General features: G+C 43.6%; 1 protein-coding gene across 1 annotated transcript in view; it reads right to left on the bottom strand.

Annotated features, from left to right (window-relative positions):
• Positions 1-15,136, bottom strand: part of scfd2 (sec1 family domain containing 2) — a 93,315-nt gene that overhangs the window by 48,317 nt on the left and 29,862 nt on the right. Inside the window, exon 5 of the mRNA XM_037113688.1 lies at positions 1,870-2,164. Coding sequence (XP_036969583.1) covers positions 1,870-2,164 — 295 coding nt within the window. The remainder of the gene's footprint in view (positions 1-1,869; positions 2,165-15,136) is intronic.

Genomic DNA, 15,136 nt, shown 5'->3' on the forward strand with positions numbered 1-15,136 from the left:
GACTGCAGGAAACTCCAGCCAATGTTATGGTCTGCCAATATTGGCCTGACATATAAATGTTGGATTTGTTTCATTCCCTAATTTTGGCATCAATATTTCCCCAGGAAATTTGAGCATTGGTCGGGTTTTTAGACTGGAATGAGCTGTTTTGCCATGAAGTATCTGTGTCTTAAATGCTCGTGGGACAAGGCCCATATTTACCCTAAGTGAAGGTAAATGTCCACTTTATAAATTATGCAACAAACCAAACCAGCTGTCTGCTTTGTTATCAACAAAACACAATGTGTCCATGGAAGTCTGATGCCGTGCCACAGACAACTCAAGTCCACCAGGGCAGACAGGAAACACGAGACAAATCTACAGTGTACAGTAATCTGAGGAACACCATTTCCTGAAGATGCTCTTTAATTAAGTTCCCAGGAGGAGGCAGTTAGCGGGGTCGGGTTGTGCTGCATTCGCCTGTACTAAACTCACTCATCCTCTTCTTTTTCCCTCTGTGGTTCTGGCTTTCTTGCTCGTGTATATTGTTCTTGTGTTCCTGCGCCCTGTTTGTACACGAACTGTAGCCAAGGAACAAAATAGAAGAATTTGTAAAAACACTGCTCTCATGGCGACCAGGTTTCATTCAACGTCTGGTTTCCATTTGACTCCTTTAATTGGGGAGAATGTCACAATCAGTGTTTTGCTCTGGATGCAGAGAGAGAGAGAGACCACCTCCCGCCTCATGTTACCCCAGCCAAGCACTCCGTCGACTGCCATAAAAACTCTCGCGCAGACATTCGTGCGTGTGCGTACACACACCGGGGCTCAAAAGCGGGGTGCGCTACACTACACATGGCTGAATTCCTCTGAATGGGCAAGACGCACGCAGTTTTTTATGTCTGTAACACACCTGGCACACTATGACAGGCTAATTTCCAATGAAGTGTTTATAAGAGAGAGTCAGGTTTTTAACATGAGCCACATCTCTCAGCCTGTGCCTGCCAAGAGGCCCCTCAAATCCAAGCTGCACTTAGCCAAGTAGAACAGGAAGAGAGAGAGACGGAAAACAAGAGGGAAAAGAGTGAAAAAGAGCAAGAGGGCTCAACGATCTTTATTAGTGCTTTACATAGATTTACCAACCCTATATATACTATATAAGCCTGTGTGTGATATCAGATGAAAACCCTAACAGCAGTGTATTATTTCAGGGTGTGTGCTAAGGTACGGCGCAGGCTGAGACTAAAAGTAGCCCTAATTATGAAGTATGTGGCAGGGGAGGAGACCATGTGTGTGTACAGGCTCAAGGTTAAAGATGCTATTACTCTGGGAGGTACAGCTGGCTGTGGTGGTGGAGGTAGACGGTTAATTCATCTTCACGGCTGGCCTTGATCTGCTGTACCACACAGCTACCAGCTCAGCTAAACTGGCAAAACTATCGTGCTGCATAGAGGAACCAAAGAAACCAGAAGACACAAGCACACTGGCGCCTATTAACAACTGAAACACAAAAACCCGAAACGGGTTTTCTATACGCGTACGCTGTACAGGTCATTCTAATTGCCACAGCAGACAAGTTGAGGATGTTAATGTAAACGGTAATTTCTCCCTCACACTCCAGGTTCAGACATTCCCACACTTCACTGTTCGCATAGCTGCTTGCCAAACTGGCCAGGATGTGTGTGTGCATAAAAGAGTGTGAATGCGGGGATAGAGAGAGAGGGATGGGGTGTGAAGACTTTGATAAAAATCCCCCCATTAACATCACTGGGGGCAGACAAAGGAAATAAACCGTCTCCCACTCCTTTTAGCACATCAGCAAATCTGGCAAACTGGCCAAGCTCCTGGAAATAATCATGAAACTGTGGTCACGTTAACTCTCTCACTCACCGGTGAGTTTCTGGAGCAAAGGGCTGAGTTCTGGCTCTCGGGTGATGACCAGGGTGAGCACTCCTATCAGCTCCCTCTCCACCTTGTCCAGCTCCTCCTCCTCGGTATCCTGGTCTGCGGGCTGCGCCTCGTCGGCTAGGGAGTACAGGTAGACCAGCAGAAGGATCAGCTCGTCGGCCCCGCATTCATCCTCCCTGGACCTTGACCCCGAGGCGGTGCTGTCCTCGCCTCCACGGGGCTTCATCAAGGGCAGCAGCTGCCGCAGCACAGCAGGGAACTCAGAGTCTCCGAGGGCCTGAGACAATCACAAAACACACAGACATGCACAGAAAACAGGCGGTTAATCGGGAGGCAGCATTTTCGGTGCCTTAGAGAGACAATAAGGATGTTGATTAAAGGGAAAGTTGAATTTACACATCATAGTCACAGCTCTCTGTCACCTCCTCATCTCCGCTAGAGACTAGAGGTTGTATTATCTGATACTAACATAAGACACCCAAATCTTCAACCTTTTCAGCAGTCAAGCTGCGTGTAGGTAGTGTAGGAGCCAGGTTTTGAGTGAGAAGATGTGTGGAATACAAAAGATGATATCGCTGCTTGTTTTGATCCAAGTTTTAAAAAACTGCCCATTGTGAGTCTCCCAATGATATAGCAGTAGTCACAACACTGCACTTGAATGCACCATAATGTCCCTGTGCACATATCCTTTGTCGCACGAAGCAATGTAGATTTCAGTGTTTAAGACGTGCACCTGAATGCATCATGAAGTCCCTCAGGGTGTGTAAACCTCCAGCCCGGCGAGACAGCAGAGGACAGAAGCAGAGATAAATCTACGAATCATCGATACTGCATCTGATTTCGATTGTCGTAATCATGCCACCCCTGATAGCAGTGCAATGCATCATCAACATTTTGGGAAACTGCTTATTGGCTTTATTGCCCGAGTTAGATCAGAAAATTAAAACACTCTCACGCCGATAAACAAGTTTTATCTCGCTTGTTAAGTCGACTGAATTGCAAAAACAACGTGTTGATTAATTGATGAATTAGCTGTGCCCCCCGTTGAGTCCCGCTGTATTTACATCGTCTGATATTACCTTCGCATTAGTCACATTCTCATTAGTTGGCGTCCTTGTGTCTGTCGTAGGAAATACTGTGTTTAAATTAAGAGCACAGTGTGAGTGAGCTCATCGTTCCATTTGCTAATTTTACGGCTCCGTGAGTGGCTGAGCTAACACTTAATTTTGTTTCATTCTTTTGTTGGATTTGCATGGGCACTGAACTGCTTTCTCTTTCTCTCTCTTTCTAGACACACACACACCAACACACACATTCACAAATCCAACATTTGGGGCAATGTTGAGGTGCAGTGACCTGTTTTTGCGAGCCTGTCTGAGCAGGTCTGAACAGCCGCTCACGATGGTTGCACCCCGGTCCAACATGCCGTCGATCACCGGACCGTTTACAGAACACTGGCCACTCTCACAACAAGGGTGAGCTCATAGAGCTATATAAAAAAAAGGGGTGTGGAGCTATTCTGTCCGATGAGCAGCATGAAAATTGAATGAAATATAGTCCCGAAAGGGGAAACGGAGGCAACGGGGAGATGGTGAAAAATGAAGCGGGGAAGAAAAGGATTCGAGAAAGACACATTACAAGAGGAGTTTAGTTTCATATGATAGTGTAAAGGGAATGACTGTTGACAGAGGACAGTATGTTTGTACCGGATAGAGCTACAAATGCCCCTTGTGGATATATTTCATTTTAACGAGGGATTCCTCTGTGAAGACCTTTGTGTTCATCTTACCAAGACAAACAGGCTCTGAGAACGAGGGGCTTTGGACCTTGTGGTGGGCCCACTGGGGGGATCCTGTGTCTGACCCAGAAGAACTCTTCACTCAGCCAAATGCGCAACACAATCGGACCCGGAGATTGTGAGCCAAAGCCACAGAACTGACTGACTGTCCCCATGAAGCAGTGGCTGAGGAGAAGACTGTGGAAAGTGACCGTCCCTCCTGGAGAGTGTTCACAAGTAAAGGTCAACATCAGTGACTCTGTTGATGTTGGGGATTTCCTTGATCATAAATATTAAGTTAAATTTAACACCACAGTTAGAGTCACCGCTGAAGGTCACAACCGCATCGGTCGGATCCTCCCAGCATCCAAGATATCAGGATATCGCAGTCTATTCCAACAGCTCCTCCCAGCCTCAGACCTCGGCCAACCACTCGCCCCTCTGGACCGCTCAAACACAATCACATCACACATTTTTCTTCTTAAACATTGTGAAATCAAATACCTCTCCAAGTTGCGCTCGTCCAAACTGCCAAACAATGTTAAGGGATTGTTCCCTTGTTCATTTCGCTGGCAGTGAGGAGAGGAAGAAAAAGGACGTTAAGGGTTTCTCGTTGAAATGCAAACAGCTAAGCTCTTTCTCTTTCAACTCTCACTCACTATTGATCGCATTCACATTTGTCTAGACATGTGCAGCAGGACATTCATATGATCCCTGGGCTTTCATAGAAGCGTGCCCACTGTCAGCAGGTTACATTTTCATTTTGACCACAGCTTGTGTGAGAGGTAACTGCTGTCATGCAACTTTGGCACCAGAGCCTCTCAGTATGGATGGATGGAAAGAGGAGGAGCTGAAAGAGGAGCTCAGGAGGCCCCAGTATCATTTGTCAAGAAGAACTTCACCCAAACCTGAACGAGTGTTGCCTCCTGGGCCCCGAGCTCACCAACAGTATGCATTCTCGGTTGTTGGCGTCCAGTGATTTCGAGTACTGCTCTTTAACATGTGGTCTTAACTACTGTTAACAACTGAAGTTGTTGGTTTGATCAAAGTTGCCATAATGCAGTTTTCTGTTTTTATCTTGTTGCTACCTTGTGTATAACAAGCTCTGATTCAAAGCAGAAACATGTCTGAAATCATTTAGTGATTATGATCACTGTGGGATTTGAATATTGTTTGCTGTCCATAGCGTGAACATGTGGGAATGTCAATCAAAGGGTGAGTTTTCCCTTCCAAACTGTTTCATCTTAGCGTTTTTTTGTTTTTTTTTTTGCCGAAGAATTCAAAAGAAAAAATGGAAGAAAAAAAACAAAACAAAATGTTTTTGTGTTGCAAAACATATATTTCTCTGTCTTTATCAATTCTGGTCATCTCATGAACCCTCAGAATTATCTACAGACCCAAAGATGCTGCGTTCCAGAGAACTGGAAAATGTCCAACCTTAAAAACTAAAAAACATACAATGGAACACCACTATATGTGACTATTTAGATAACAAGTGTAAAAGTGCAGTAAAATAAACTTTTTAATTAAAATATGATCCCTTCTTTGCCTTGATGTGTGTCTCATGAAGCGGCACATACATCTGTCAGATTAAAGAGTTCAGAACAGTGAATTTGAAATTGTAGCAAATGCGAACAAACTGCAAACTGAACAAACTGACATTGCTCAACTTTTTCACATCGTTTTCATCTTTGCACCACTCTGCACCCCCCAGTGCAACCCTGAGTGGACTGTGCAGTGAGTGTATATGTTTTTACGTGTGACAGCAAGCATGCACTGTAACTGGGTCCCTTCAGGAGATCTATAAAAGCTGCTGTCAGCTACGTGCCGTGGCGCCAGGGCAGGAAATGGAGTTCTTTGGTACAGAAGTGAGTGAAGCTGAGTGGGAAGACTGACTAAAGCTCTTTCCACCGCTGAAGCTGAACCCAACAATGCCCGACTCACAGCACTGGCACACGGGCTCGATGGAAAGGAACCGTAGCGTGCACCTTCGGGAACAGAATGGAGCCGATTTTCCAAAGCACCTAAGGCAATGCAATCAGAGTATTTCACTCAGATATTATACCTTCTGTTTGGTTAGATTCATTTGAAAGTTGAAGCAGCTTAATTTGAAGAAAAAAACATTTAGAAAACATGGGTCCACCAGTACTGAGCATTGAGGCCCTTACCCTAAATGATTAAATGCGCAAAAAAGATCCTATTTAAATGAATGAATGTATACGTTAAGTATGTCTTCCTGCCACAGCATTCATCTAACTTTCAAATACTAATGTAACATCTTCTGCAGTAAACCCTATAAAATCCACTCAATGGCAGACTCTAAAAAGAATGCTGTTAAATTCATGTGGCGTTTAAGGTCCACCGATCAGATTTAGGGGCAGTGCTCGTGGCCTGAACTACCAGCATTACAGCAGTAATAACAGGAAGCCAACGTTATTATTACACACCATTACTGAATGCACTTGTCCTGCTGCCACGCTCTAATGTGACTATTACACACAATTATAGAATAACAATGGCATCGCTCTGTCAAAACAACACTAATTTTAGAGCCCGCAATTACTGAAATAAAAGCCATTACTTTAAATTACTTGAGAGTTTCTTATCATGACACCATATTTCCCAAAGAAAAACTGATTCTGGGTAAAAATACAGAACATAACACTTCTTTGTTCTCTGAATAGCTCAGCAGCAGATTGGCTGATGCCTAAATTTGCTGCTCGATTACTAGTAAATGCCTGAGACGTCACCTCGCTTACGCCTTTGCACCAATCGTAGGCTCTCTGTCGTATAATGCCTGGTTCAAATCGGTATGTCAGTGATTGACAGATTACTGTTTGGCAATTGCAACCATCCTGGGGTCCATAAATGCTCAATCTCACCCAATCACAGAGCTGAGCCAAACTCCGCCCCTGCCCGGCACAGCCTGAACAGGAAACCAGCTCCAGATGCAAACCCTGGAGGAAGGTGAGTGTTTCAGATGCAGCACATCGCACTAACCAGAACCAGGCCTCGCTTGGCTTGCTCCCTGCTTGCACAATGAACCTTTTTCTGGGCCTGAGGGCTGGGGAGGGGGGGAGGGGGGAGGGGTGGTTTGGAGTTGGGGGTCCTAGTGGGAGCATGAACAAAGTTGGCTACAGGTCAATTGTTCTAGTCAACCAAAGACACCCTGGACAGGAGTCCCCTTACATGGACATCAGACAGCTCATCATTATTATAGTCACTACAGAAAAAAAAACTATGTTGCATTCTTTTGGAAATGCACACATGTGCTTCATTTGCAAGTGTGTAATCACATCCAATTTGCATTCACAAATAACAACACGCAAAGCTGGAAGGGATACAAGCAAACTTCTTAAAAACAAAATACATAAATCTTGAAGTGAGAAGACAGCAACTAAACGATGACTCTAAATTATGTACAGCAAGCTTACGATTGATTTTTAGTAGAAGAGCTGGAAAACAAACAAGTATGTTTTCACCCTCAGAGACTGGCAGGATTTTTGAACACGTAAACAACACCAAAGCTCAGATCACACACACAAATACAGTAATATTGTGGATGAGTGTGCCTAACAAGAACTTGCTGGCGCACTCACACACGTAGAGCATCTCAGCAGGGACACATGCTCATTGTTAGCTGTGGCAATGACAATGATGAATCCTTGAACGGTTTCACCGGAAAATTTCTGTTTATCAAAAGACGGAAACTCGCTTTAAGTTGAGCGGGAATGGAAAAATAAAGTTTATCTCTGGCTCTCTTTTTATAGCCATTATTCTGCCTTGTGTGAAAGGTGTGGACAACAGATCAGGTGTTTAACAAGGAGAGCGGAAACGTGACTGTAAACACAAAGAGGAGCTAGTCTCCAGGATCATAGATGTACCGAACAGTGGAAGATCAGATATCAATCAAATCACCCAACTTTGTGCAGCACTAATATGAATATCGTCCCTTTATGTCCCCAATTCTCTTTGTCTTAATCTTTTCTGTTGGTAACTGGCTTACAGAAAAACATTCTGATTTGGCAACATTGCCACAACATTGTTGTTAGGATTGAGAAAATTGTGACTTTCCTGAGGCCTGAATACAAGATAAGAGATGAAAACATCTGCGAAATGTCAGTGGTTACCTGCACTCTCTAATACCCTTTCGTGTTGCTCAGCTTAAAAGTCAAAGTATTGAAAATTTGAAGAAATCAAAGGTCATTTTTGATTTTATTCATGATTGACATTTTTCTGCAACAGTCTTTAAATGAATGAAATTGACTTTCTGTCAGTGTCCGAGCGGGCCATTCAAGATTTGGATTCATGGATATTGAATACGCATGAGGGATTCGCAGGAAACATTGCATCAAAAAAGGATTTGGCTTGCCGTTGAAGCTGATGCACGCCTAAAATTTCCTACTGCTGCTGCTTCGCATTAAAAACGTTTTACTGGCAAAACAAGAGATGTTTTTGTGAAGTAGTAACAGAAAACGTAATGTGTTATTCCCCGAGGTTAGCGCTGACTCAAATGATTTATCAAAAATGCCGCTCCACAACAACCAAACAGTTAATTTTGGCATTTTCTGCAAGTGAATCAGTGTTTAATGTTGCACTGAGTAACAATTTAAGTGAGGACAGCCACAGTGAGCTGTTAGATGAAGAGCTCTAACTCATCTGCAAGGTAGCCGACTGCACTGTGCCCTGTGTGGAAAACTACCTACGCCAGCATGAAATTGGATCGTTCTTGCAATTGTTGTTGACTGAAAGTAGCTGCTCAACACAAGTGGCAAAAGTACACACCGTCTTTACTCACGAAGTACAGATACTTGCGCAAATAAATTACTGGTATAAGCAGAAGCACTGATTCAACGTCTTTACTCAAAAGTAATAAAATACAGGCTCTGAAATGTACTCAAAGTAAAACAGTAAATCATTTCTGTGCAAAGCTCACTCTAAAGCTAATCTTAAAGGGAGAATCATTAGGATTTGTCCGAGTTGTTCACAAACGTTAAGTCCAGGACACCAAATAATGTCATTTTGAGCTGGTGAGGCATCGTAATTAATCAAATAATCAATAATTCCCACCAAATGCATTAAAACTTAAGTATCAAAAAACAAAAATACAAGGAGTGCAAAGTACAGATGTTTGTGTTAAAATGTAGGTAGTAAAACAAAAAAGTTAGAAAAATAAACACTCAAGTAAAGTATGTATAGTAAAAAAGTATTTATATTTGCTACTGGCTCTGCGCTTGTTTTTCTGTAGAATGAAACTGCACTTGACATTAACCACCATTAACCACAGGTATCTCCAAACAAACCATGTCTGAAATCTTTCAGCATGAAGGTCTGTCACTGCTCTCCTCTCCACAGCGATCCTCATCTGGATGTTCTGATGACTCAAGCCAAATGCTGCTTGAATGCAAAAGGAAAACAGAGCAGGATTTTCTTTATAACAAATCTATTAATACTCTAGTAAATATGGAATGTACCGAATGTACTCGAGAGCCTGACCACCACCCTGCGGCTCGTCCGTCAGCCAGTCAACTCAAAACACACACACAGACACGTGAAGAGCCGAGTTAGAATTAACTAAAAAGAAAGCAAGAAAGAGCAACAGATAAGACAATTAGATTGACTGACTGGGCAGACTGTTGTAAAGTCAGAGATGGGATGATAGATGGCGCAGTGAATGGAAAAGCTCTTAAAGGTAAGGTGACCCCTGGTCTGGCTCCATCAGCCTGATGCCTGTTATGTTTGTGGGAACACCGAGGCGTAAATCTTTCGCTTTAAATGAGGCCTGAATTACCACACAGAGTGCGAGGTGAGTCTGTTTTGTTTCCGTCCAGCCGAGCGGCCCGTCGCAGACTTGCACGCTGGACTGTTGCTCAGTGGAGTCCTGCACACAGCTGAAGGTCAGCTCGCCGGAGGAGGGACGGACGGGCAGCTGCTTCTCTGTCAATACAGGCGAAAGCTCTCAATAGCTTTCACATCAGTCCTCCTCCCTTGCACCTTTCATCCTCTGTAAGCCACCATCTCCACATGCATCCCTCCGTCTTTTATCTGCATTTTTTTTTCTCTGCTGCTCTGTGTGTCAAAGGTTGGCTCGGCTCAGAGACTTGAGGGCTGTAATTTAGATGAGACGTGGGACCCAATCACATACACAAACACACAGTCCCCGCACGCCGCCCTGTCACCGCCGGTCGGCCACATGCTGGTCACTGCGGCTGGACTCTGTCTGCCTGGCACACGACAAGCCCTGCCTGCTTATCACACTCAGACCTGCAGCTCCCTCAGTGCTCGTAAAAATGAGCGAGATTGAAATCGGCCATAGCTTTTAATGTGAAAACGTGTATCCAGGCAGTATACTCAAGTGTATCAAGTATCAAGCGTTTAGAAACATAAGGGAATTAATGAGGCTTTATTTTCGCCACATCGGCTGCAAAAGATTATGGCGTAATTCACCAGATGAGAGTTGCTCCGCAGCCACAAAAGAGCCTGGAGCCACGTTAAACCTCCCGCACTTTTCTCACACTGCGAGAAACTGAATCATAGGCATCCCTGCGTAGACACAGGCAAGCGTGCGCACACACACACACACACACACACACACACACACACACACACACACACACACCAATACTGCCAAGGACAGTACATTACATCCACTGCTAATTGACTAAGGAGGCTCCAGCAGGGAAAAAACATCCTGAGGTAAACAGACGGTTTCTAGACGAAGCAGAATGAAACGACCACAATTTATCCGATGGGATTCAAAGCAAAACAACTGGCTTTGACATTTTGCAGTTGCTCAACTACATTTTCCACTACAGGCAATCTGAAACGTGATATGATTGATACAAAAAAAAACTCTCCAAAAAATCCCTTTTTATTATCTTGTATCTTTATTTTCTCGTTTTTAATGAAGAAACATGTAGTGTGTAAGACTTAAGCAGCCCATCTGATTCCAGTTTCAAGCACACATATGGAAAGGAGGGCGCAGAGATGGAGGGTGGGGGATGAATAAGTTTAACGAGCACATAAGAGGTTATTTCAGAATAAGAGTTTGGCTTGACTGCTGAATGCAAATTTGCAAAAGTGTAGTGGCAACATGGCGTGTGATCCTTTTCTGCATTTGAGCCTCATTTATGTGAAGAAAACACATTTTCAGCTCATATGAGGATGTTTGCATAAGAGGGAGAGAAAGTTTTGAAAGTCTGGAGTTCAGTCCCAGGGCTTGTGGAGACTTTCAGACATCAGGGGGCACTGTTGCACCATGTCGAGCCCCAGAACGGTTGCTCTCAGCCTGCTCGAATTGAACTGAGTCTGCCTCTCTCTCTTTCCCTCCAAAACGCCATCCCTTCGTCTTGGAGGAGTCTTCAATAGACAGGAAATGGACTGCAGTCAAAGTATTTGGTATTTTTAAACTATTAGCTCCATGTTAGCTGGATCATGGCTGTATTCTGAATCGCTGACCTCAGCTCTACGCATGCTGTCATCTCTATCCTGGCAGGGTGTCATCAGAGGCTGCTGTGGTTGATGCAGAGCTCGGCCATGTAGTGAACTTTGAATAAAACACTGAATTCCTCATGAGAGCTGTGTCACTGGCTGGTTTACTGTGTTGTGAGTCATTACTCTGAGGTACAGCTGGTATGTTTGGAGGTTGTGTACTCGATGTGCGTGTGCTAGTTGCAAGGCTGCTTTTCTGAACCCCACATTCAAGCTGCTCTTTGTAGTTTTGTAGATGAAATTCCAACTTAGAATTGTAATATTTACAATATCAATGAAGTAATAACACAAACTCAGAAATATATCAATTTTGTTCCGTAACTGATAAACCGTAGCTGTTCTCAGGGGAAAATAAGATTCCCAGAAAACTGTCTGAAGCTTGAAAGGCGGCAGGGTCCGCCAAATATGAACAAAGTAAAACAGGATGAAGCTGTGAAGCTGTGTTGTTCTTTAAGGTTAGTTTGTTTACTCAGTTTGTTTAGATATATCAAAAAAAAAATCAATGAAGATCTTTCTGTTCTGATTAAAATGTCTTCCCCAAAACTACATAATGCAACTTTAACACAGAGGTCGCAGTGGAAACCTTACCACTAATGCCCACATCTGTTTTTATGGAAAAGCTTTGGCAAGAGTGGACAGTATTCAGATGTGTGTTTGTGAGAGTGTTTGCGTGTTTTTGTTCTACATCATATTCTGCGCCCGTCCCACCAACCTGTGCGTATCTCTCTCATAGACACTGACAAACACGCCTACACACGGCTGCTCTTCCCTAAACATTTATAGAGCGCTCATTACAGGCACGGGAAATGGGAAAAACAACTAATCTCCCTTCATTTCCCAGAAAAACGCGCACTTGTACACACACCTGGGTGGATGTAGAGATGAATTATGCTCAAAATGAGAAACACACCGGAACATTTTATAAACAAGACAAGACAAACAAGAAGAAAGAAGATAAGAGAAGATGGGAAGAGAGGAAAGATGGGAGTAGAGCTGGGGTTTGATGGGAAGGAGATGTAGTAAGACCTCCGGTAAGAGATCTTATCAGTAGTGTGAGTGCGCAAGGTCCCATGGAGCCCCGATGAGCACACTTATGAGCTGACTCAGACCAATTCTCTATGGACCATATTCACACGGCAGCCACTTTCCTCTTGACATCAGGGTCAGGGAGGGAAGCTCAACTGTCTTACTGTTGTGTTGAATGATCATCACCTGAAAAGACAGTAGATGGTGAAAATCCAGAGGGACATATTTTACAATAAAACAACATATTTGATAACCAAATAGCCTCCGTTAGACAACCACTTCCTGTTTACCATTACTGCTCGAATGAGTTACATGATGCAATAGCAAAGGTGGAAATTCATTCTAAAATATCAACGCACATCTGGGACACATTTATCAAAGTCTTGGAGTGAAACAAAATGGATCTAATCAAACAAAATATAAGCTAGAAAGAGGCTGAATGCTAACGCTAGCAAATTGGTTATCTTATATGTCGTTTTACTTTGAAAAATGGCCCGATGTCCCCGTAGATTTTCCCATCATCTCTTCAGTTGCAGATCAATTTAGAAGTGCTAAAAATTATAACAAATTCACAGATTACCTACTTTTTTTTAATATAACTTTCAACCTGTAACACAGCAACATAACATCCCAGAATTCATGCTTCCCATCCTGAGCGTGACATCAAGGGAAAATGTCTGCCTTGTGAATATGGTCTACTTCTCAGTCAATTATGATCAATATGCTTCTTGCTAACATTACAGGCTTCTATATCTAAAGACTTAAAAAAAAAGGATTAATTATGGATCTGTAGCACGCACACAATCACACATAATTGTACACACACAATGAAATCAAAGCATTGTTGGGTAGAGACCGCGTAATAATCACTTACAGGCATGTTCTCCCCCATTAATTTCTTTTACTGGAAACCTCTTTTCACACAAAAAAAGAGACAGAAAATAGAATTAGGAAACAGTGGTAGTCGCAGTGAGGGGTAAGCTGTGGCAGGGGGGGAAAGGGAACTTTCAAAATAAAAGGTTCAGAGGAGAAAAGTTTTATTCATCAGGGTTTTCAGCGTTTGACTCACACAGAAAGCCTCGCTGTAAGATTAAATATATTACTCTAACACAGTGTATCAGAGCGGTGGGCCGTGAAGAAAACGCTCTTTCTGTGACCTGAGACAGGGTGGCATTCTGCACACACAGCAGTCCTCTGTCACACACATATGCTAACGTGCCATTGCTAACACAGGTTGCATGGAAGCACCCAGGTCCCCACCGAAACGCTACGAACCCAGTCTGATTGGACAACACACACGCACATGCAGACATACAGGCAACAGGAGGTGTATGTGTTAAGCTTGTGTTTACTGAAGTGTCATGGGGAGGGTTGGACACAACGCACAGGCCAGAGTGAAAGAAAGCACACACAGCGATCCTTCTGCAGACGACATGTCTGCACACTAACACCCATCGCCCTGCATGAATTCCATCTGTTATAACACTTTGACTATCAGCAGGGTTTACCAGGACCTCTGTATGGCAATTCATTTGAGCATTGACCCACATTTCACGAACGGGGCAAAGCTGCAAACAGGGACGTGGAAGAGGGAGAGCTAGGAGTTAGGGTCAGGATGGAGACCGACAGAGTGATGAGTGAGTGGCTGATTTCTCTTTATGTGTGTGTGTGTGTGAAAACAAAACAGCGCTGCTGTGCTGACACTGGTTCGACAAACAGGCTGAAATAGAACAATACAAACAACATCACCCGGGGTTTCGACTGCACAAACATTCCCAGAGCCGTAAGCCCACAGCTCAGCTAAAAACACAACCAGGAGGGGCAGCAAGACAAGCTCCGACCATTAATACACCCTAACACCTCTTTTTTTGACTGAATACATAACTCTCTATTATTGTCTCCCTTGTTCCCAGATTTCTTCAGCCTCTCCCCGGTGCATCCCTCTCTCCTCTTCTCATTGCCTTGCTTGTGAAAACATTCAACTCTGCTCCGGCCAAATCACACTAAACTCTCCTGACGTGATAACAAAAATTCCCCCAAGACTATCATAACTCTGAGAAATCATAACTTTTTATCCTTGACAAAATCAAAACTGCTGGAACTCACAAGCGCTAGCATGTTTGAAATCAAATAATGGCTCCACTGTGGGTCTTTTGTGAGACCAGAGGGCTGAGATAGTGTTGGAGAAGGAGTGTGAATCGATTGCAACAGCAAATTCAGTAAACTCCACTTCTTTACCCTGTTGCATCAAGCTTTAGTCATTCTCTTATCTCCCCTGGGTCTAACTGGCTACCTTCACTGGCCTGAATGCTGGTATTACGCTCACAAATTAATCTCCTCAATGACTGAACGGTTACGCACTTTCTGACTCACCTTGCGAAAGCAGATGGATTTGCTAAATCATGTGATCTCAGAAACCAAGCCATAGTTCAGACTAAGAGTGTCCTTAAGAGTGTGTTTAGTTGTGACGACCAGTGGGAACACGACCGTTCATTTGAAAACAACAATGGCAGCTCTGTAAGAGGTTAGTGTCGATGCTGTACTGCAGCTGTATCAGAGCCCAGAATGCATTTCATGAAAGAGGAGCAAAGAGCGGCAGTGAAGTCTTTTCTCACTGGAAAGGATGTTTTGTCTCCTCCTCACGAGTTGCTTTGGCAAGAGTTGAGAATAACCCATGGGCCCGAGTGGTAACTATTGATCTGATTGGTTCCAGTTAATCTAAGATATGTGGTAATACACAGATGATTTGTCCAATCACCTGCCAAATACTGTTTGAATGTAACGGCCCTTTTACAAACAGTTTCGATGGGAGATCACCAGTTGTTTTCTGTTTCAAGGAGACACATCATTCTCATTTTCAGATTCATATTTTCATGTGCCAGAATAACTGCTAGCGGAAATTATTCAAACGTGTAACATGGTGAAGTTGCATGATGTCACAAAGTTGTGGAATTA

The sequence above is a fragment of the Acanthopagrus latus genome, chromosome 11 (assembly GCF_904848185.1).
Source record: "Acanthopagrus latus isolate v.2019 chromosome 11, fAcaLat1.1, whole genome shotgun sequence".
NCBI classification, from domain to species: domain Eukaryota; kingdom Metazoa; phylum Chordata; class Actinopteri; order Spariformes; family Sparidae; genus Acanthopagrus; species Acanthopagrus latus.